A 24,966-nucleotide genomic window follows, 5' to 3' on the forward strand; every position below is an offset into this window, starting at 1 on the left:
GGGATAGCACACCCCAAAAAAATTCTAACATCATTTTTTTCACCCTTATGTGTTCTGATACATGTATGACTTTCTTTCTTCTATAAAATGCAAAAGTCTCAATTAAATTTCATTGCATTTTATTAATACAATTAAACAAGTTTCTAATGACATAAGGGTGATAATAATGCCAGATTATTCATTTGGAATGTTATACCAAATGTTTCACAAACTTTTCTTGTCAGGACAGATTCATGCAGTCCAACAAGGCTTTTTAATCTCATATTCTTCTATGAATGTATGTCAGCGAGATTGCCAAGACAACGCATCGCGCGACCAGCGCATTATAACTATCTCTGAGGGAGGGTCCTCATTCAGACAGAGACACTCATTTACCACAGTTGAGAAATCTCTCGGTGACCCTCTCATTTAAAGTTCACAATTTCTCACCCGCCTCCAAGAGCAGCATATACTTTAGGTGGAATCTATGGCTTTGACAGCTTCTCCTGCACAAGGTGAGAAATGGGGACTGTCTCAGTGGCAGGACAATGGGCAGAATCAGACGCACTTGTAAAAATGTAGGACAAAAACTTTTTGGACTGGGACAAGAAAAAAGAGTGGCCAGAGTGGTAGCGTACGGGGAGCGGGGTACAGCTACTCTCCTCTGTATGGAAGGAGAATACTAATTACAGGCCTTCAGCATGAGCCCACATTGTTCCTCTCTACCCAACAAAGCCCTTTCATGCCCTGTAAAGGGCTACACAATGCCTGCTCCGGGTGCAAGCTTTGGCCCCTCCCCTAAAGCGGGGGGAAGGGAGGATGTTAGCTACATTGGCTTCTGTTTTTGTTGACCAAAAAGTGTGTGTTCATCTCTTGACTGAAAAACACAGCACATGACTGACTGTCAAAAGTCACCAGGAACCATGTTCTCACCCTCGTGTCGCCCCTTGTCGCCTGTCTTCGCAGGTATATACAAATGCTCTCTGTCCAGCCGGACACCAACCAAAGGGCTGTGCCGGCTGCAACCGGAAAATCAAGGACCGCTACCTGCTGAAGGCCTTGGACAAGTACTGGCATGAAGACTGCCTCAAGTGCGCCTGCTGCGACTGCCGACTCGGCGAGGTGGGCTCCACGCTGTACACCAAAGCCAACCTCATCCTCTGTCGAGGGACTATCTACGGTAAGAGAAAAACATGTTATTTGTGTCGTAACACGCACTCTAGACACTACTGTTCGCAAGTTACAAGACGTCACTAAAAACAGCTGAATCTGTACCACATTGAAACGAGAACTCTCTAAGGCCCTGCGTCAAATCCCAAACAAAGCAAGTGCCACAAAAAGCCATATTGCTGTTAACACTGACTTTAATGGCTGCCCTTAACGCCCAGAGTTTCCCATGCTGTTAGATATCCTTTGCTCTTCATAATAGAAAAGGAGCTCAAAGGGGATCTTTATGAGCCTATAAACTGCTGCCATTTCTGTGAGTTTTCAATGGATTCACTTGTTGGATCCAATCAAACACACTGAGGCTTGATAGAGGGCATTGTTTTAGCAAGAGACCACCCTGGTTCTTGTTCAATCACTTCCTTTGTCCACGGATGGAAGGGTTTCCTTAGAACCCAACCTCTCAGTTTCTCGCTTTTATATCGGTGTGCCCAGCATGCATCAGTTTTTAAGCAACAAGTCTGCAAGTATGGATTTTTGGCATACGGACAAATATAGACTCCAATATCTGTCATCAGTCACCCCTAAAAATATTCTTGTTTTCTCTTAATGATTAAATAGGAATGAGTGCTTAAGCTGCTTTCTTGTAGGATTGCATGATATGGAGAAAAACATAATATGCAATCAACCTTTGTTGCAATTTAAAGCCAGAAAATAAAGACATATTCTAGATGCATACAGTACATCTGGCTCCTCCTGGCATTACTAAAACTTCTAAGCAACCAACAAAGGATGATATTCTGCAAAAAGCATTTCCAGAATTAATTACTATCAAATTGAAATCTTAAACATTTTGAGCTTGTTTTTCATGGACTGCTGAACAGGTATTTAAATTGGCTAAACAGCATAAACAAATATATGATTTTTTTTTATTATTGTTAATCATTTTAATATCTAATTAAATAATAATACATAAATTTTAATGTTATATAAAATATAAAAATAATGACTAATATATAATTTCACTATTTTTATCCATTTTTCGTCTTACATTAGCATCACTACTGTTTGCTTTACCATATGACGTCACTAGTGCACAAACTTAATATAAGACAATCATGTGACTAGGATACTCTCTGAATCTCCATAAACTTTAAGGATTAACGCATTGAAATCAATAGTGAGCACTGTTACGACATTTTCAAAAAAGAATATAATTATGTCATAAAATGTACCATGCAACTTTTTTCGTGTTAATAAACCCACGTACACATGTGTGTTTGTATATGAAATTATATAAATGCTCAACGGGACGCTCCAGGGAGTCACGGCTTTGTGAGCTGCTGAGAAGCTACAGTAGGCAGGAGCGCGCTTTGAATGGCGCAGTTCATTTCATTTTGGCATGGCGATGAGAGAGTCTCCATTAGGCGCAGGGCTTTGGGGAAACCGCGACTGTAAAGCATCGCCAGAGGGCCAGAGGAAGGCTGAGATTACCATCTCGCAGTAAGCCTCATTGACTGTGCCCCTGCTAAACTGCATCTTCATTCGTAACGACGCTCACAAGTTTGTGCCTCAAACAACAGCGGCGACGAGATAGATGGCACCAGATGTGTCATTAGGAGACGCATAGATCCGTCTTCGTGAGATGGTGACTGTTTGTACCAGATGTGACTGATAAGGTTCTTGTGCATGTGCATGTTCTGTTATATCTCTTTTAACTGCTGGTGAGGGAAGAGAGAGGGCCAACTGTGCCCATGTGATTCTTTCATCTTCAAAGTTCAAGGTGACTGAATTGATTCGATTCTAGCCATCACATGAGCGGTCTTCCCGTGCCTCCAGCTTGACGTCTCCTCGCCAGCAGCAAATCAGGGGCGAGCGTGGCACGCTCCCAGTTCCTCAAATCACATCTGCAACACAACAAAAGAAAAGCAGCCTCCATTGACGAGCCAATCAATCGGCAATCCCACAAAGCGCTCTGACGCACTCCTCTCGATTGGATCGTTTCCTTATTTATTTTCTTAAGTTAGTGCTGGCGAGATAAGAGATAGACTTAATCCCTTCCTCTTTATTCTGTGCTCTATTTCGCCCGTTCTTATTCCGAGTAAATTATGCTTGGATTTATTATACAAGATTCCCCACCCCCACGTCCGCACAGAATCAATCCAGTCCTGTTTAGCAGTGTGGCATGTTATTAAGGCTGACATAACCAGGGTTAATAGAATTCTCAGGGGTCTACAACCATGAGCGATGTGATCCCACCAGCTGAGAAATAATAATCCCTATCGCAACACACACAAAAACAAATTAAATAAGAAAAAAAAAAAAAAGATTTATGCCTTCCCGGACCTGTCTCCCTTAGTACGTATTATCAAATATGATGTGGGGTTTTTTTGTAGTCGAAGGGAGAGGCAGAAATCGTTTTGGGCTGGGGAAAGGATATCATTCGATTCATATTCAAAGCATCGAGAAGGGTAATTATTGATGGAAAGCACGATGCTCGTATTGCTCTCAAAGTATGGGTAAATGGTATTGGCCTGTCATATCCACAACAAGTGATTCTTTTGATACCGTGCAGACATCTCTATTGATGATAAAGGTAATAACCGGCGTGCCAATGTTTATGCCAATGCGGTTACATTTCATAGTGGGGAGCGATAAAGTTAAAAGCAGCAGACAAAAAAGCAACGGACACATTTAAGTTGAGAAACGGGCAAAAATGAACCCTGCCAGAAAGTAGTTACAGACAGGAAAGCCCAGGATGCAAGCAGGGAGAGAGAAGCTGTTAGGCATCAGTTAATGGAAAACTGTAAATTTCAGGCATCCATTTTAAAGACAGCACAGGGTGACCACTTATTTATTATCTATCTATTCATTCATTTTTTTTTTAATCCAACTTCAATTTTCCTCTACAGTGGTTTTACTAAGATTGTAAATGCAAGCAAACTCACAGAGCAGTCAACATGACTGGATTTATTACCGTTATGGAAAGCTGGCTATCGGTGAAAGATAACCAACATGTAAAGCATGGTTTGGTTGTAATAACTTGTATTTTTTCCCCCTTTCGCCCCTCATTCAGGAAACCACTTTGTGGTGCCCGTCCACCTTGTGCTGTGTAAACTTTTGGAAATGAACCATAAAAAATGTATCTTTCCCTTTTTCGTACAGTATTTGGCATCTGGAATCACACCGTAGATTGTATGCATTTATGGATGTGCCATATGTTTATCTGTAGGTCAACAAAATGTGAGTAATCTTTGAAGTCAGGAACTTTGGCAAATTGAGCTCAACGGAATTGGTTTTGTAATTCATTTCGGTCGCACACTTAAGAGATAAAGATTATAATTATCTAGCTGCTTGATGAAATGATGATTTCAGGATGCACATTTTGTAACGAAAGGATGGTGTTAAGATAAAGTGGCTGTATTAAAAACTGCAGGTGGCTTAAACATTCTAAAATAAAAAAAATAGCATACCTCGGATGTAATCGCTGCTCTTTGCCACCATGCAAAGTGAAGTTTGCCTACAAGCGCCCTTGAAAACATGAGAAGCTTCATACTTGGGTCTCTGCCACAGAGAAATCCGAAGAGTCACCACCTAAGGAGACAGAGACAAATTAATAGAAAATTCGCAGTATGTGTCCAATCAGCTATTTTAGTTTAATCTATGTTTTGGGTGCTGTGCAGGTGTGCAATGCTCTTTTTTTTTTTTTACCTCAGCTAACCTAAGCTAACACTCTCCTTGTAATTTGGAAAAGGTCAGAAATGAAGAACTTCTTAGTTCAGAAGTTCTCTACTTCTCCAGTGCTCTAGTTTACGCCCTCAGCTGATAAGAGCAATTATTCTCAAATATAAACGCATTTCTTGTAAGCTGACGTGACACTAAAGTAACAAAGTTGCAGCTGTGTTGTCTGTTAAAGGTTAGGCTGGTCTCTCTGGCGGGACTAGCCCAGTGCAGCCCGGTGTACTTTGTCTTGTGTTTTCCTCAGTCGTTTTGAAGCTAGCTGAAAGATTGAGGCCATCTCTTGTTCTAATGACCAGTGCAGATGTTCACCAACAGTGCAGTGCTCTGTGTCTCTGAAGGGCGTTGAGCAGAATTTTGGTTCTAGCAAACACAGAATGCTAAAACAGAGCATGGCTAACATTTCATTTTGTGTTTCTACAGTCAGAATCGGTGTTGGGAAGTAACTACTTCTGACAGTGGTTTAGGACTTGACGAAATACTGAAGCTTTTTTAGTAACTTTTACATAAGTAGCTATGTAGCAAGGTTAAATGGTACATTGCTAGTTTTTGTAATGCACACAAACCAGTGGCCTGTATTCTGTCTCATACCAACTCTGATATGAATCAGTTTGTTCCAATAATTTATAGTGCTGAGGGAAATTTTACTTTAGTGAATCATTTTGTTTGTTCAGTTCACGTTATATAAAAAAAATAGAATAATAATAATAATTAAAGTCCACTATTCGTCAGCATGTTTTTGACTCATTTGTATAGATAAGTGTTTTTAGTAAACATTTACTTATTCAGGTTTATCCTTAAATGAGATCTGTGTTGTCTTTGCGCTATATAAACCGCACTCTGATCATAAACTCTCAGGTGATTTTATTTTTTATGTTAAAGTTTAGAATTAGCTACTTTTCAATAGCTACTTTTTTCAAAAGGTTAGCTTTAATTTACATTTAGAGGATGTTTCAAAGTATGATAAATGAATATACTGAAATGGCTTGGTGTCCTTGAGGTAATGTTAATGTTTATTTAACTAAAAATTGAGATGGCGAAGTAGTGACAACTACTTGGAATGAGCTAACTACACATTTTAGCATAGATCAGCAAAGTTTTTTCTTTTTTTCTTTCAGATAATATATTAAATGTTGTTTTGAAATCCAATAAGCATGACGACTGTTTCTCATCTACAGTAAAAAAAGAAAGAAAAAGAAACAAAGGTGAAATATGCTCTTTGAATAAAGATCTGTATTAATGTAAAAATCCTTTAATGACACACATAAAACAAAACCGTTGACAGAAGAACAATTTACCATTCATGTTGAAATACTGAACATCAGTGTGATTAAAATGCTACACAACACTTCAAACGCATGTCGTTTGGTTTTAAAACATTAAGACTCTTTATGAGCATCCCGTGTTAGTTTTGTTGCCTGTGCCATCTCTACCTGACAAATTTGTAGGCCCTGGGGGACGTGTTTGCAAGGTCGGCTTTTGAAAACACTCTGCACCCTACATAAAGCTGTTTCTGTGGGTGCACCTGTGTTGTAATTGTTTTTCCCTCGTCTGTCTGTTAAAAGAATGGCTTTTTCTTAAAGCTAATGAAAGACTTAGTATTTTTTGTCATTTGTCATTATGCCTTTGTGACATGAAACACATATTTTTGTTTTATATATTCATAGTATATTGCTGTTTTAAAGTCTTATTGTGGCTTTTGCATTATTTTGACCATCTCCAGTTCAATTGTTGATGGCTTTGAAAAAGCTAGACAGCCCAATTAATCAAGAAAACAATTCTCCATTATGTGTGAAGGTGATTCATAACATTTCCAAAAGTTGTAACCAACAACTATTAATGTCAAAACCTTTGCAGACTTCTGTCGGTACTTGCTGGAAAGTTTTGGTTGGAAACTCTGATTTCAAAAGAGGAAATATTGATGGTTTGAAGGAGAGAGGTACTCCAGGAGTGGCCCTTAGTGTTTGAGGTGCACTTGAGGTGTGGATTCAGTGGGTGTGCCGTTTCTCTCAGCCGCGGATAACGCTTCGTCTCAACGGCACTCGTTACAATGGAGCACTCAGCGTGTACAAAAAGCTTTCTTCTTGGTGAAGATTTTAATGGTGTTGCGGCTCTGGACACTTTACCTCCTTATCCCCTCGTCTCATTAGACAGCCCCTCACTGTCTTCTGTTCCTTTCTACTGAGCTTCGGTTTTTGATACTGCGATTGAAACCTTGTGATGACCAGTTTTCATGCAGGCCAGGTTACTGTTGTCACTCAAGAGTAAGTTTGTTTGGTCCAAAAAGCCTTTATGATGTTCTTTTATGTGTGGAAAATGAGGAGAAATTTAGAAAAATGCACATGTTGCATTTTTCCATGGAATTACAATTAAACAAAACGTTTACGTCCATCTGAAGCATGAAAATCCCTGTCATATCTTTTGGTGAACTATTCCTTTATTATTTGCTTTAAAAATTGGGATGCTTTCAAACAACGATGAGATTAATGCAGATTGAAATTTAAAATGTACTTTTCAAAGACCTATGTAGGCTCCTAGGAGTTTGTGAAAAATAATAGAACGTAGTCACAAGCTATCATAAATCTACTACAAATACTAAAAAGAACCCACGAAAGTTATTAAGAAAGAATTTCAACGTCTTTTTACGCACTTGCACACTGTTTGTTTTATTTGTTCCCTATGGTGTCCTGTATGATTCATGCCTCTGGAGAATGCACAGCAAGCCTCTAAACAGCAGCGGCCGCTCCATCGCCACAAGGTGAACTATTCCCCGCTGCGCGTTATTATTAATAACTGTCAGCCAGAGGGGGTCACCCACGACAACTCCTTGAAAAGAACCTAGGGCAAGGCAACTAGGCCGCAGCTGGGCGCCTTGTAAAACAATACCCCCCTCCCCCTTCCCTGCTTCCCCAGAGGATGAGTGCTTAAGGCAGGAATAATGCATGGGAGCGATTGGGGAGTAGGGCACCGCCATGTTTCCAGCCGTGAAAAATTAAGATGTCACCACCTGGCCCTGTTAAGCATACCTTTTGCCAGAGCACGAAGCTATCTATTAGAACAGGACAGATCAAAGACAGCGTTTGAATGTCTTCCTTCCCACCTCCACCTTCAGGCACACGTCCCCCCATCATACCACCTGATTCTGTGGTGCAAACTTAAAAAAATAAATAAAAAAAAATTAGTTCACACAAAATTTTGTAAATATGTATAATTTACTTATCTCAGTGTTAAGTAGTTATATAATATAATATAATATAATATAATATAATATAATATAATATGTATTAAAAATGTTAAAACATTTATAATATAAATATTTTTTTATGTAAAATAATAAAAATATATATCATCCACTTCTGCTGTGTGTAAAATGAAAATGTGTTCATTCAAGTGTATATACAACATTTAACTATGTATTATATAATGCAAAATATAATTAAAATATTATTTATTTTTATAGATATAACATAAAATATATCATCCAATTCTGTTGCATTGAAGTTATTGTGTCTATACAACATCTAAGAATATAGTTTAAAATAATATAATATTTTATATTTATTTATATTTACACTTTTTCTTTTTACAATTATTTATAATTAGTATATAAAATAACAAAATATGTATATCATCCATTTCTGATGCATGAAAAACAAATAATCAAAATGTATTAATTAAAATGTACTGTGTCTATGCAACGTTTTACAGTATAATATAATATAATATAATATAATATAATATAATATAATATAATATAATATAATATAATGCTTCTTAGTATAATATAATTTGATGCATTGTAAAATATCTTTTTTAATTATATGAAAAATTCTAATATATGGGTGAGCTACAGTGAATTAACCTGTAGCTCAAGGGACATGTAAAATGAACTTAGTTCTGTACAGATTTTTTTGTCTTTGCAGAAACTCGCTCTTTTCAAAATAGCGGATGTTGTCATTCTCTGCATAGCTGCATTGTTGTGGTCAGAGCAATTCCAAATAAGTGTTCCTCCAATCTCCCTACACCACCTCTAATCCAACAAGTTTCCATTAAAATGAATGTTATAACTGAAACAGGGCGCCGGAGATGTGTGTGGGAGGGTAGTGACAGCAATTTATTTGTGCTCACCTCCTCTCCCGTGCTCTCTCACTTTGAATGCATTACAAATCCCGCTTTAATTTTCTCCACTCTACCACATAGACATCCAGCTACATCACTCCAATCTCACCAAATGAAATTGGTTTTGGAGGGGTCAGAGTTCAGCACACTGGTCTGTGTTATGATTTCCATCTAATCTGAGAGAGGACTATAAAGACCTAATCCACCCTACCTTTTCCAGGCACTGCTGCACTCATGAGTCTGCGAATGGGAACCTTGTAATAAGCCGAGAGAAGAAGGAGGGGAAAGAGGGATGACTGTTTTTCAAGTCCTATTTGTTGTGTGGATTTATGGGAAGCAAAATGTTGGATGGCGTCAACTGTGCCACAAGTAGACTGACTCCATGAGGCCAAGGCTAGATTAAATGTACACTTTGACCCCACTTGCTGATCAGAAAAGGGCCACCCAGGGGGTTCAGATGAGTTTGGTTTGGTCCAGAGTAGGAATTGGAACCCCTGTGGATTTATTGCAGTGGACTGCCACCGTTTCCATGTGAAACAATGAGCCCGTTCACTGAAGTTAAATGTCTACCACGTGCCTCGTTTTATTGCTTTGTACCGATAAATGTGATTTTATTTTAATGTGCTTCGCTTCACTGGAGTTTTTTATTAGAGTTGTTGTATTACTGTATATCTCAACTTGCACCTGGCAAATTAACGTGTTTACTTTGTCCCAAGAGTGAAATTGGCCGGACAGTCGTGCACAAGATGGACGATCACAAAGCATTAGACAAATGGCTTTGAAATACTATGTGTTTGCAGAAAGCCATTATTTTGTATTCACGGTAGCAGGTGTTACCGTGTAGGACTGTTACAGCTAAAATGGTCGGCCGTGGAAAAACACCTTACTAGCTGAGGAACACATGCCCTTAAAACACAACTACCTGCTGAGTGTGATATTATCTGTTATTGTAATGCTGGAGGAACTGTTTTCCACTGCTAACAGTACCTGCACATTCAGCTGTATTGATTTCTTCTGCTTTTTCTTTATATATGCCTACAGTTCTGTAAGATTTGAACAGAACAGAAACAGGGAAGGCACAGCTTTCATGACAAGCCTCAATCAATTATTACTGTAGTTATGTAGAAGAAAAATATTCTTAAATAAAGTTTCCACAGGATGAACGAGTACATTTGGACCTAAATACATTCTTACCCTCATTTTACCCTGTCTATTTAAGTCCCTGAAGCAGTTGAACAAGGTTATATTAGGCTTGAATAAACTATTACCTTATGGGGCTTCATTTTTGATGAGATGACTTTCCTGAAATAGTTGTCGCCATACATCTCTTTGTCGAAAGCACTTCCACAGGCGTTACGACCATATGGGTGCTTCATTTTTCCCAGCGCTCTTGTCGTTACATTAATTTTCAGAAACTGTAGCCGTCGCTTAATGCCAGAGTTAAATCCTGCACCTGCTGACTGGACTCAATGGGACGATCGCTCCTGTACCCTGAACTTAACTTTCTCCAGAAGACATTTATGTGGATTTCTTTTTCCTACAAACCCAACCATTTGATATCCTTGCTCCTTAGAGATTAACCTTTATGCCCTTAATAAATGCTCTGTATTGACATCAAAGGAATGGGGAAAATGGCGCAAGGCTGTCTGAGAAGAGGTCCGGGAGCTTCCTGAAAGAACCCAGGCCTGGGCTCTACTAACCGAGAAACCGTAATCTGGGCTGAGCGTATGGAATTTACCGCTCGTCTTTGTCTTTTTAATTAAACTTGAGCACAGTTTGGAGGCTATTTGACCTTTCTCAGCCCCCTCTTTGTGAGGATTGCCATAGGTCATTTCCATGCACATATTACCTCATTTGAGCTCCTCTCTGCTTCTAGTGTTGTCCATGATCCACTCGGATTTACAGATTAAGCAGAAGTGCGGCTGGAGAATATCGGCCACGAATTAGACTATATCTGCTGTTGAGGGGAAATCTTGAAAATCAACTATATCATTTCAAGCAGGCCTGACTAAGCATTAGCAAGCAAGAGATGTGTGATTTTAGAAGAGTTTATTAGGTCTGTGTGGTGTGTAACTGTCTTTTCTAATATTCAATTTTAATTTGTTCAGTTCAGTGTTCTTTTACAAGAAGCATTGCCTGGCACAGCTGTGGCCGGGGATGTGGTGCCACTGCGTCCTTGGCTGGCATCTCTTCTCTGCCGGCATGCGAGAGTGTGATAACCAGCCTTGTGGCTTGACGCGCCAAGATATGCAAGCCCCTCTACTGCCCCCAGAGCTTTGGCAGACACCGATCGGCTTTTGTTTCTGGGTTGTGCGCTTGGAAGCCATATGCCATCTTGGCTCAAAACACAGCCATTTGAAAGCCTTGCTGCTCATTTTCAAACCTTCTAGTGCAATTCCTCCAAAACCAACTCCTCATCTACCTGTGATAAAGCAACAGTACCAGTCCAGCAAACAAGAGAGGAATGGATTCCCTGTCCTGAGAGGGAGGCCGAAAAAATAAACCTTACTTCTCTGAAGCATCTCCCTGCATGGCCTGGTAGCTTTTAAAATATTCACGAGGAATTGTGCAGAGTAAAAAGACAGTCAATGTTGTTGTAGGATCAGAAGCATGCTCAAAGTTATTTTGGCTGGTGCTTTGCCGTTAGGTGTAAACCCGATTTGGTCTGCATCGCAATCTCATAAAACCTACAGCTCCAGTTTACGATATCTTCTCAAGTGCAAGATCCCACTCCTCGTCTTCGCACTTTCTGAACATCCAATTATTTAGCACAGCTTTGTGGGTCCCTGGTCCAAGCAAGTTCCCTCTCTCCAAACCTGTCCACTATGCTTACACCTTTAGACTGTAGACATCAGTCCTTTTAACAGTGATAAGTTTGCAGAGACCACAATTCCTCTCAGTACCCAAACTGAACATCAACCGCTGTCTCTCTCACATGCAAGTTTAACAACCAAACAGAACAAAGCACCACAGCACTAACTTAAACCTCAGACCTTATCTGAAATGCTAGCTTTAGGGCTCTGTATATGTTACCCTCTCCCACTCTGGAATATCTTGCCGTCTTCACCTACGTATAACTGGCAGCTCTACAGACCTTCACAAGACAGTCAACTCCACTCGCCGACAGTTACACTGCAGTTCGCAAGGACAGGCTTGGCCTCAGACCCTCAGTTGCACAACCTTAGTAATGAGCCTTTTATGGAGATAAAGAAGGGGAGGATTGCAGCAGATTCTTTCATGGTAGTCAGGAAGTGGTGGGGGTTTAGTGTAGGAACCTCCAGATGGTGATTGGTCCATGTCAGCCCCACTTACAGGGGCTTGATTTGGATAGGGAGCGCAGTGCAGCGAGCCCCCTGCGCTCAACCCCTGAGCGACTTCTCAATTAGTGTGCTGCCTAGCGGAACTGTGAGACGCCGCTGGATGCTCCTCACCTCAGCCCCACAGCTCCAGGCACACAGCATCTGCCGAAATATCTCATATGATCACATGGTCAGGCTTATTTTGCTGTGGATGTTACATCAATACACATGCTTCTATCGAGAGCAGCAGACCAAAGCATAGCCTGACTGAAAAGTGCAGCAGGCACACAATTTTTTTGCGGTATTGGTAAATACCTGAAGAGCACTGCTGGCAAGACATTAAATGGTTTCTCTTCTGAAAATTATTTCATTATTGTGACTATAAACAGAGTGTAGTGTTCCCCATATATTTAGGTATTATATCAAGTATTTTCTCAGTGTTAATGGTGATGGTGAAACCAGTCAGACCCAGTTGCTCAATTGTGTAAAATGAGATGTAAATGCAGCCGTTTTAACGCCCTGATTTATTCATGAGAGAGCCAAAAGAAAGAGAAGAATGCAAATGAGGCACTCAGGTTTGCCCTTGAACCGGACACATCCACAAACAAGCCCATCTCACCATAAGAATTAACAACTTTATTAAATCATCTGATATAGCCCTTGTGTAACTGTGGCGGATACTTCCTGTGTTTCTCTATTTCAACATTACTGCTCTAGAGACCGGTCAACCTCACCTGAATCTTCCCATTACAAAGATCGTTAGATCTAGTTTTGTTTTCTTATTAATTTATAATTTCCCTCTTTCTTCCTCTCACTCCCTTTTTTCTTATAACACCATTATAATATAATCAATTCATTCCTGAAATCACAACCAACCACTTCACTACATGCATATCTAAGGGTGCTGCTGCCACATTGATTGTGCTGAATCACACCACTTTTCCATCTACCTTTAATCTCGAAATGCTAAAGAGGCAAAGTGCCCCAAAGTCTGCACAAGTCATCCCTATATTTCCTCAGCACAGCTCGTCTGCATCAGCCATGCGTGTCCTGATCAATCGCGCACACCAGTTTGTTCCTATATGGCAGCTCTGCCTGTGAGAGTGTTGAGCTGTTGTCCTGTGGCTACTAGCACTCTGTGCACATTGCATGTTAAATGCTATCACTGACTGGCAAGACAGAGAGAGAACAGAACTGCAGAGTCTTGTCTGTTTTTCTTTTTTTTAATTGTTTGTATAGCATTGACCAATTCAGACTAAGCAAAGTCACAAGAACTAACATTATACTCTACAGTGAGATGATATGCTCACACAGACAAAAAAGTATAAAGGAACATGATGGGCAAAGCAGGCTGTTGTGAAATTGCTAAGCATCCTCCCTCTAATCAAAGTTACTGCGGCATCACTCCACACTATTCGTTCCAGATATTTGGATTTGATCAGACCCATGGCCTTTGTAAGCTCTCATTTAAAAAAAAAAAAAGCAGTCTGCTCTTGGCCTGTTCATTAGAGACCTCTCCATTGTCAGGCTTGGATAGCAAGATCATTTGCACTGATTCGCTTCTCTCTACCACCAATCTGCATAAAAAAGAAGCATCACACCACGGGAAGTGTAGGTGCTGCTGTCCGTAACGCATTACTCTGATACCCATATGTTCCTGGCACAAAGCAACAGAGGGTTTTGATACCGAGAGGAGTGCGTATAATTAATTTGATTTTGAAAAGAGGGAGGTGGGTGGAGAAAGCGGGGTGCCGGTTAATGTATTGATCAAGAGTTCATTTGGCTTTATCTTCGTCCTACTAATTACTTTACTCTGAATAATATCAAGGTGGTTTTCATTTTAACTGCCACTGGGAATTCCTGTGAGAGAGAAAAAACAACATCCAATATATTTTATCAGTGATTAAAACATTTCAATCATCGGGTCCACAAAAACACCCCTCAAGCTCAATGTGGGGCAGCATTCAGGATTCTGACTAATTAAAATCCTACATTAAATATTTCTTAATTATCTTTTTCAGTAAAAGAAAGGAAGGGAAAATTAAACATGCTGGTTTTGAAGACCTTTCCACAGATGGGATCTGCAAATCTAGTGCTGTAACAATATGAACAATACTGGTTTTCTCCTTTCGTACAGTCAAAACTCTACATAGTTAAAAAATGACATTGTTTTACACATCATTTATTTAAAAACTTCATTATTCAGTCTTCTTTACTTTGTTACATATATAATTGTAATGTAATTACATTTCTCCAACAAGACAGCTGAATTCAAAAATGGATAAAACTAAATGGATGCACATTCAGTATAGTAATAGCATGTCCATCCATCATCGACAACATAAAATCTATTCAAACTCAGTAAAGCTTTAGAAACCAACTTAAGAAACCTTTTATTGAAGCATTTGTTGCTTCAATTGTACTGACAGACTTGAGGCTTCCAGCATATGTAGGAAAAATAAATGAAAAAGTTTGTAAAATGATTCAAAATAAAAACCTATACAAAAATAAACTGATGCAATTAAATATAAATATCTATAAACATATTTTAGACATAGCTAGCGTCAAATAACCTGAATTTTTTTTTTCTGAAATTCTGCACTGATGTGTCCAGTTTCTGGCTGCAAACGAGTGATTTTGATCCTTCAAAAAGGCCCAAGATGTTTTTCCCTTCATCTCATTCTCCCTTTCTCACAGTTTCTCGTGTCTTGTGACATTTCAAACAGCGGCTCGAAGCAGGAGGCCTCCATATTACGAACGAATTCTCATCTGAGGAACAGATGGTTTAAGTCTTGCGTCCTCGGGAAATAAATTAACAGATAAAGCTACAGAACAAAGAAATCCAGCGTCCCCTCTCGCCTCTATTTTGTGTTAAATGAGATGCCGTGGAGATGTTAAAAGCTCTGAAGGCGTCCTGTAATTGCTATGTTGTGCTTGGAAAAAAGCTTTGCCACCATTAACCTCTCCTCAATACAATTCACTTCACATGTCTGGCAATTACGTGGCCAATAATGCTCCATTCTTGCAAATGTGTGTGTTCTTGACTCCCTGTAATTAAATTGGGCTTTTCACATGTAATCTGAAATTGCGGAGAGGTCAAAATGGGCACTTGTAATCACCATCGATCGAATCTGAAGTAGAGGCGCAAAGACTTAATCCTCTATTTTTCTTCCGCGCTAAATTGTCCTGAAGGAAAGGTCAGGGATTCAGCTAAGGGGTCAGGGGTAGGATGGCATTGTTTTCTCCCTCTTTCAATCCTTGGTAGAAAATGAGTTCGCCAAAAACGAAGAACATACAACAAACACTTATTTTTGACAGCTCTTTCAACTTCTTAAAAGCGAAGGGCATCTCTCTTTTTTTTTAAATAGACCCCATCTCTCAAGTAGATTATGATTTAGAGTATCGAAAAGTTGTTTTGCTCCCTCTCGAAAATGACATTTGCTCCTAGGTGATGTATACTTCAAAACATTTCATGTAGCCATAACTATCATTCACCAAAGGCCACATACCCTGCAATGCATCTTTCCAGAATTTTCTATGAAGTTAGACCTTTAGAATGATCCATTTAATGTGCCGACACCTACACAATGCCCTAATGCGACAGCTCAACGCGTTTATTCGGTAATGCCATAAACAACCTTAGGACGTTCTTTGAGCAATGCTTTTTTCTATTAACAAAGCAGCAGAATGTGTCAGCCCTGGTTTAAAGTGCTAAATGCATGAGTTCACAAACAGTTTAAGATAGGTTAGCATGTGCCCTGAGAGCAGCTTTTTCATAATTATCCCAGTTGTCAATTGTTATGGAAGTTGGCATCTTTGATATTTAGTAGGCTATTGTAGGAACAGAAAAGGTACTTGACTTTAGTTATTTGTTCATAAAGATAGTATGGGTGTTGCTTGTGACTTATTAAATCATTTGCCTATTTCAAATTTCCAACTGTCAGTAGATATACAAGTTGGCATCCTCAACGATTAGTTGGCTATTAGAATTAAGTGTTTGATAACTTCACTATTCAAGGGATAAGGTAGCTAAATATGACTTATTATAATAGGGTTATGTGTTACTAAATTAAGATTGTTTTAAGGTCACTTCAATTAAAAGTTGTTGTTTTTTAAAGTCTAATAAATGTTCAAATTGATAGCTCTCAAAGCTACTGTAATGTTGAATGGCTACAGTCAATGGCTAAATATTGGGGGGGGGGGGGGGGTAAAACAATTTCAGTATCAGTGATACTCTCCTTCAGTCAAGAAAAAGATGCCATTAAAAAAAAATATTCAAAATATACTGTCTTTTCTACATTAATTTGAATATTACATGTAAAATTATTGCAATATAAAAGTATATTTAAGAACTTTAATGTTAGGTGGGATTAATTAATTATCACGATTAATTTTAATTTAATTAGTACATTTTTATCGATTGACAGCACAAATGTAATAAAATTGACTGAAAAGACAGCTGAATTTGAAAACGTGCATAAAATAATTGGATGCACATTCAGCATTGTAATACGTCCCCTTGGAATTAAAAGGTTCTATCTGCGTTCTGAGTAGTTTTGAGATATTGAGCTTTAAAGTTTTTGTGTTCCATAGACTTCTGTAGATAGAACCTTTTTGTTTTTTCAATAAAAAAATCCCAAAATGTACACAACTTTAAATAAAACATCACATAATGTAAATAAATTGTCACAGAATAAGAATATGTGAATAACTCAATTTTGACAAAAATGTCAGATAGAACCTTATAATTCCAAGGGGACGAAGTCCATTCATCATCGACCATAAAAAAAATCTATTCAAACTCAGTAAAGCTTGTACAGTTAGGGGTCATCGGATGAAGTTGATGTGATTCTTTAGGGTCTTACTTTGGCTAATGTCTGTTAGTGTAAAACAACACCCTTTTTACCCTTTCAAAAACAGCTCTTTTCACAGCAAACCATTTTGGTACATTTCCCTTTATGGTAATGAGCTCTTCTCACCCCGCCCCTCTCTTCCATGGGGTGTTGCGCAGTTTTTTGAGAGACTGTTAACTTTAGCCGCATTCATTGTGAATCTTGCTAACTAGTATATTATTAGCAAGGGTGATTTGCTAAATTCTTTTTAAAAATATATAGGCCTTCTCGCTTCTTTTGGAGGAGAAGCTGGATAACGAATTATTCACTCGAGCATAGACTCATGTAGGTAGATCGGGGGGCGCATTCCCTTCAAAAACAAACGTCTTCAGTGGCTCAGATGTCGGGAGTAAATGACAACTGCTATGTTGATTACTACATCCAACAAAAGAATGCCTCAGTCGCTTAGGAGCCATTCTTGTCTACAACCGCTCCGGCACCGAAACAATGGCGGACCAATGACAGCTTACTTAGAGCGGAGCTGTGATAAAACGCTAGTGTAGATCAACTACTGTGGGAGAGGCCTTGCCATTGTGTGATGTCACAATGGCAGGAATCTGAAAACGGCTTGATTTTAGAAAGAGGTTTGGATTTACCAAGATTTAAAAAACAAATACTGGGTGGATTTTTATCACTGAAGGGTGGTTGTATAAAATAAACTCTGACACATTTCAGTTCAAACAACATGTAAAAGTGAATTTTGAATCCAATGACCCCTTAAAGAAACCTTTTTTCGTTTCCATTTGGGCTGAACGGTTTTAAAATCATTCCCCTGGACACATTATGTTTTTGGATGGTCCCCTCCAGTTGAGATTAGCTTAATTAGCTGTGAAGAGCAATGACTCGTGGGACTGCGCATGTTTGGTGCAGATAATTGCAGGGCTAGCGTGGCACACCCCGGTGCCCAGCTTGCAACTGCAGGTGGGTTGGCACCGAGAACTGCCTATCAAAGTGCACATCTGGGCCCTGTGGGGGTTGAAAACTTTCGTTACACCCCTCTTCACAATACCCCTCTGAATCCCCACACACCCCTGCCAGATTTTCTTGCTAAAAAGCCATTTTAAGCATTTTTGTATGGCGAGGGCATAATTATTTTGCATTTCGCTGTGATTTTCACTTGAAAGAGGCTTTGCACCTTTCATCTCGGCCGTTTATTGAATACACAGATGCGTGGAAATATTTGACCGCCATTGTTTTTCGGGAGTCCATTAAAGTTGCCGTTTTATCTCCTGATACGAGTTTCTACGCTATTATCTCACAATAGCGGTTTCTCAAGTAAATTCCTCAAGTTGTTGTCTTCTTGGAGAGCTGTTTACAGTAATTACCCTGTTGAGGCAGATAGAGGCTGTAACTTTCAATGTCAGAAAACAATTACCCTTTACTTTCAGGAAGAATTTCTGTGCTCGATCTCATTCCCCGGTTGTAGAAACCATCTCCACCGCGCTTTAACCGAGGTGATAGAGAGGAAGAGACAGAGTGAAGGGCCTAATGAGTGAATGATGTTCATGTGATGCTCATGAGTTTTAAACACGCACATGGTCTTTTCTGGGTAATTAGCGTGGGTCTCTGCCTCAGCCTAAGCGGGCTGACAGGTCAGCGGAGAGCTGTTCTATCTGCCCTGCAGTGGAAAGCTGAGAGGCCCATAATTCATCATTAGGATATCAGAGTCCAGGTGCAGATTAGAACTGATTGAGCCAGCAGCCAGGCAAAGTCAGGGCACTCAAGGAGGAAAATCTTATCCCACAGACAATTCCCAGGTCACGCCCGCTGTAATTGAAATAATTTTGCCCCAAGAGTTGTTTAATCTTCGAAAATCACATGTGTAGTCACTAGATTGAAGAAAGTACACGTTTGATAGCATCTGCCAACTGGTCCCTCCTGCTTTTTGTATAGGGTTGGGCGACTTTTTTTTCAATCCAAATGGTACCAAAACTGAAAGCTTGTTAAATCGGAACATTCTGCCATTTCTGGATTGAATTTCTTTTTGGATCGGTGCGTAATTGGGTCAATAACGGACTACCATTAAGCTTTAGGACAAACAATACTGTTATCGATACATGTGGTGTTTTATCTCCATACTTCTGTGTTAATGGTGAATAAGAATCTGTTTTCATAAACCGGTCTCAAGCTGATGTGTAGATGTGTATTGCATGACATGCAACATTGATCAAACTCTGTCCGGTGTGGATAAAATAATTATAATGCTGAAGGTGAGGTAGAATTCCTCATAAAATAACTTACAAAATAATTTGAAAACTTTCTTTAAGGCATATTTTTACAAGCAGCACGAGTTCTCCGCAAGCTCTCGGTCTTTCCCTCTCAAAATGCGCAAACGGCTTCATATCACCACGTCATGTCTGCACTATAAGCGAGCTGCACACTGCATGGTTGACACAGGAATTCTCACAGTTTACATGCATCATCACTAAAGTTTAGAATTTGCAGTATTTAAACCATTCAGAACTTGTGCGCTCTCAACAATTGCCCCATTGTAAAAACAAAAAATACACAGCGTGATCAAACATTTAATTGCATATTTATTTATTTTTTTAAGTCAAAAAATCCCCCCTCCACCATTAAAAATAAAAATAAGAGTCACCTAAGAGGGCAATTCACCCCATTTTCAAAAATGAAACTGAATGAATGTCTATAAAAATCCTGATTGCAGTATCACTATAAATAATTCTACGTTTAAAAGAAACCTTTTTTATCATGTAGATAAAAACAGAGACTAAAAAAGACCCTCTAAAACAGTAATTATAAAGCAAAAATTCTGATGACTCATTCTGCACTGCAGTGATTTTTGTCCAATCAGATGCTCTCTAGAATGATAATGCCCCTCCCCCAATAACATCTAAAACCGACAAGCAAGTAGCAAATCATGACACTAGTAAAGTAAAATAAGTCCAGATGATGCTTCTTTTTGCTACTAGGCACTTAGATGCTCATGACACACATGCATTTATATGCTAATAAATAATAAAAGCACTAGCAAGTTTTCAACTCAAAATCCCAAACACTTACAGTCAATATTTGTATGTGAGGATCGATCCCCTCTACAACATCAATAATGCAAGCATCAATATTTTAAGCTATAACCTTTTTTACGCTCTCCAGCCCCAGCTCACAGCACCCCAAACACTGACGTCAAAGTTAGCGCCGATGCTAACCACAGACACGGTAGTAGAGAGCCTGCTGCTCGAGACGCAACAAATCATTTGTCTGTTATTAACCCTGAGCCTGTAATTATGCAGATTGCCATAGATTTTCCCTGGGTGCCGAGAAGTGAGATCCAGGGGTTGCTCTCAGCGTGGCAGGCGGACGCGAGAACGGCCGCGCATTACTGAACTTGCCACATTCATCACTGTGACTGATGGCACAGGCGGCCGGTCCCCGGGTCCCGGTGGTTAATGTAGTGGGTAATTAACTGTCATTTGCCTGGTAATAGGCCGATGATCAATGGTTTGTGAGGAAACAAATTCTAATTCGGCAGCTGATGAATGCATGCTGAGGCCAGAGCGATTGAAGTCGCGGGGGTGGCGGCGGGAGAGAGGAGCAAGATGGAGAGAGGGAGCCACTGTCAGAATTTCAAATGCTTCTAGAGGTGGCAGTGTTATCATTCTTTCTCTTTTCCCAAGAAAAAGGAGGTACAGAAAGAAGAAAGTAACACTTAATTTGTTGCCCTTGATGTTCAGAAAATACCCAAAGAAATGAAGGGAAAAGAATACAGACCTGACGTTTCAGATAAACGTTATGCTTTGCTCAAAAACGCATTATATTTTATTTTTTTTAACATTTACAGAGCCCAGGACCCCCAACCCAGGCTCTCAGCTAGAAAGCCCAAAATAAAAAAGCAATATTTTCTCCATTATAAATTTAATTTAAAACATTATCTACCAAGGCTGTACAGAATTCAGGCTCTGATTCAATTCAAGAGCATTGGAATGACAGGAAATAGAATTGAACTGTAACTGAATTGGAATTCCAAGAAATTCCAAGACAAATGAAGTGTTTTTGCACACTGGTTGCACAGAAGTTATTGTATTAAACTAAATAGTAATTTGTATAGGTGGCATTTCATACCTCAAACCCAAACTCGAATTGCAGTTCTGTATCATGTTTTCTCCCTCAATTAATAATCAATTTAAATTCAGGAACTTAATCAAAATATTAAAGACATTCTTAAGTCAGTTGTGAACCGTGCAGAACCCTGATTACTACACTGGATCATTACGTCGAAAATTAGAAATCCGTTAATAGTTAGTAATTAAATGAAAATGGACAACTGGTTGCAAAGGGTCCCAAAATGACACAGTTTGGACCATAACACTGTGTCTCATTTCTTTGTCTGATCTAAATCACTTGCATAGAGTCCTAGAGGGGTCTCGTTTGATAGGGAGTAATTTACAAGGATTTTGTCGAGCTGGATGAGAATATTGAGGTGATATAGCTCATGCATTTTCCATTGGGGCATTGTCTAATGATTACAGTAAAGCTGCACGCTTGAGCCTTGCTTCTGCGACCACTAGGATAAAGCCTTGTGGAATAATTTAATTGGTGTCTGTTTTCCTCTCATCAAATAGGTGCCATTCAGCTGTGAAAAGCCGCTGTGCACCTCCAACACCTTTTGTGTCCAATCAGGTGGTACTGATTGCGCATTCTCTTTTAACTTATGAATCCGAGCCGCCATGAATTTTAATTTCATGCTGCCTTTTCAGTCTGCTAAAATATACATGCTATTTTGTCAGGCTTTATGTCAAAGAGAGTTTGATTTCCTCTATAACACTCTACAAATATTACACAGCCACTGACCATTGACTGAAAACCAGACTGAGCGATAAAATGTAGTGTTGTACGTTTTTTTCACCCTACGGAACATAAATGTGAAGACCGGTCAGCATTTGTCTCTGGACTCTCTTGCAGACTGCATTTAGAGAACATGCACCTCCGAATTCATTACAAGCCATGCACGCTTAATTTGCCACCTCCCTTGAGAGCCATTAGCGACTGCGGCATCAAACTGGCAGACCGGTGAAAGACAAGTGGCAGGTAGGGCTTCATCCGTCTTACCGCCCCTCCCCTTTTCCTATTGGGGAGAGAAACAGAGCTCTCTGAGTCTTCTGTATGGAGGGACGTTAGATGCTTGTGGCACAGTTCCCTACTTTTAGCATCAGTGGGTCTTTTAATATCTATGGAGGTTCACCACTAGTGGTCAATATACAGTAGAAATGCTTTTTATTAAAAGCTATAATTGAAGGATGACTAAAATTTTCTTTGGTGTAAATTGAGCTGAACATATCAAACATATCAAGCATATCAAACATTTTTAATTCTAGTGTTTAATACAAGATGTACAATGATTATTCATCAATATGCTGGCTTGCAAAACCATTTCAGTCAATTCTCAAGACTCTTCCTTTTCAAACTCAACTCGAAACTCAGTATATTAATGTGCTGTGTGAAAGTATGACCCAAGAGTAAATATGTCAGTTTCTAAACAAGGGAACAGCTCAAATCAGCAGTCAAAATGAAGCTGCAAAACAAATTCCCCAAAGAACATCATTGTACATCAAGATACTCCACTCACATCTAGTTTCTGATGGATCACAATCCATTACATAGAAAAAAATACAGTCAGTTCTTTAAATTAAAACACATCTATTGATTTCTCAATGCAGCGCATGTAATACACAGCTAGATTCTCAGGTGAATGCAGTTGTCTTCGCTCAGTGCTTTGTGTGTTTGCAAAGCACAGACCCCTGTCCTCAAATGCTCAAAGCAAAAAGGCATGACTGTCCAATTCCAGGAAAGGTATTGGTTACTTTAAATTTGCACGAGACGAGACATTTTGAGCTCACAGCTCGCTAGAGTGGCAAACCCAATACTAGTTTGATTCAACCTGATGACAAAAAGACCTTCAAGCATCATTTTTTCATATGGATATCATCTATCATTCATCAACTGAAATCCAGCGTGTGCATTAATGCGTATTTTCTTTTCAGAACATGCATTAATGAACCATAATCATTTTCCTTATATAAGCAAGTTATAGTACAGTGAATCTATCATCCTTTTTATATTTGCATTTATATCTTTGATTTATATAATTGCAAGATGCGAGTGGAAAAAATATGCCTCATCATTTCATCTCTTTCATGCTGAGGCCTTCTGGCTATGCACTTTTTCTGAAAATAGTGGGAGACGTGATATCGCGAACGTGTCTATATTTAGACAGCTCAAAGAAAAAGGCATAATTCCTTTAATTAAATCGGCACCAATCCACAGGACGAACTCTCGTTTTCTTTCTCCTCTTACCTGAAAAGCTATTGGAGATATCCTTCATCATCTCAAGGTGTGTTGACAGTAGCCTTTAATTTTGTAGGTATTCATGAGAGTACAATCTATCTGCTCGGCTCTTTTTTATTTGCCTGTGGGAAACATAGTTTCTGAAGGTTAATAAACAACCCTGCATATCCCAGGCCCTGAGATCATTTATCAGATTGCGATCTCTTACAGAGCCGAAGAGTGGCATGCAGTTTTATCATTTTAACAACGACGGCTAAAAGTGCCTGAAGAAGTCCGCCTAATAGGTTATTTTGTTATATGATTTCGTTATCAGATATTTCTTTTCCCCCTTCCCCCCTTTATTCGGTCTAGGTCGCGTTGGAGTAACAGCCATGAATCCCTAATGAATCCTCTCAGTAATGTCCCGCGAGCGGGCTGAAAATAATAGGCTCATCCCTGGGCAGAGGCACTGTGGTGCTAACCTCACCCGGCCCGGACATCTCCATGATGATCACATCACACTCCACTTATGTGTTTATATGTCTTTTTCAACCTCAAATACGGTAAAAAAAAAAAGGGTATTGAAGTATTGAAGTAGGCTTCGTATCAATACTGTTTTTTGGTTCTGTTCACAAACTCTTTGCTCATTTTGATTCATTTTGTTAAACTGTACATATTTCAGCTATATATTCCATTTAGCGTTCATATTTAATACATTTCATATGATTTCAAATAAGTTTCTCAGGCAATGCTATACAGGGAACATTGTAACAAAAATGTGAATTAAAAAATGAATAGCAAATAACTGCAGATATTTTAATCAGTCTTGAGAAACACTGCTATAATTGATCAAATATGATAAATGGATAAACTTGGGTAATAAACCTCATATATGATAATGGGGGGGGGGGAATTGTTTTAGGACAGATTCATATGAGTCATTTGTTTGTGAATCAGACTACATTAGGTCATTTTTATCTTGATTCATTAATAAAAAGTCATTTGTTTGTGAACTGGACTACACAGTTTTTGATTCACTGAAAATAAGTAGTTCATAGGAGCCATTTGTTTGTGAATCCAATCTGTTTGCTCTGTAGGTCTTTGATTCACTAGAAAGAACCGGTTCATGACAGAAAATGTTTGTGATTCGGATTACACTGGTGGCTTTATATGTTTTTGAATTACTGAAAGAAAGAAAACATTTAGTTCATAAGAGTCTAGTGTGAACTGTACTAAGCAAGTTGCTCTTTATATTTTTAATGCGCTAGAAACTTTCATAAAACTCATTTGTTTTTATGAATCAGACTAAACTTGTTGCTTTGTATGTTTTTGATTCTCATAAAAGAACCGGTTTATAAAACTCAGTTGTGAATTGTACCATAATGGTTGTTCTTTTTGATTTACTATAAAGAATTCGTTCATAAGAGTCACTTATTTATAAATCACCCCAACAATCCCATTTCAGTCGTAATGATATGGCTGATCCAATC

The 24,966-nt window shown here is 39.1% G+C and overlaps 1 protein-coding gene across 1 annotated transcript in view; it reads left to right on the forward strand.

Moving 5' to 3' along the window:
• Positions 1-466: 466 nt before the first annotated feature.
• Positions 467-24,966, forward strand: part of LOC113072528 (LIM domain only protein 3-like) — a gene marked incomplete at its 3' end in the record, with an annotated part of 24,666 nt that continues 166 nt past the window's right edge. The window contains exons 1-2 of the mRNA XM_026245524.1: positions 467-494; positions 971-1,159. Coding sequence (XP_026101309.1) covers positions 467-494; positions 971-1,159 — 217 coding nt within the window. The remainder of the gene's footprint in view (positions 495-970; positions 1,160-24,966) is intronic.

Source organism: Carassius auratus, unplaced genomic scaffold (genome assembly GCF_003368295.1).
Source record: "Carassius auratus strain Wakin unplaced genomic scaffold, ASM336829v1 scaf_tig00009341, whole genome shotgun sequence".
In the NCBI taxonomy this organism is placed as follows: Eukaryota; Metazoa; Chordata; class Actinopteri; order Cypriniformes; family Cyprinidae; genus Carassius; species Carassius auratus.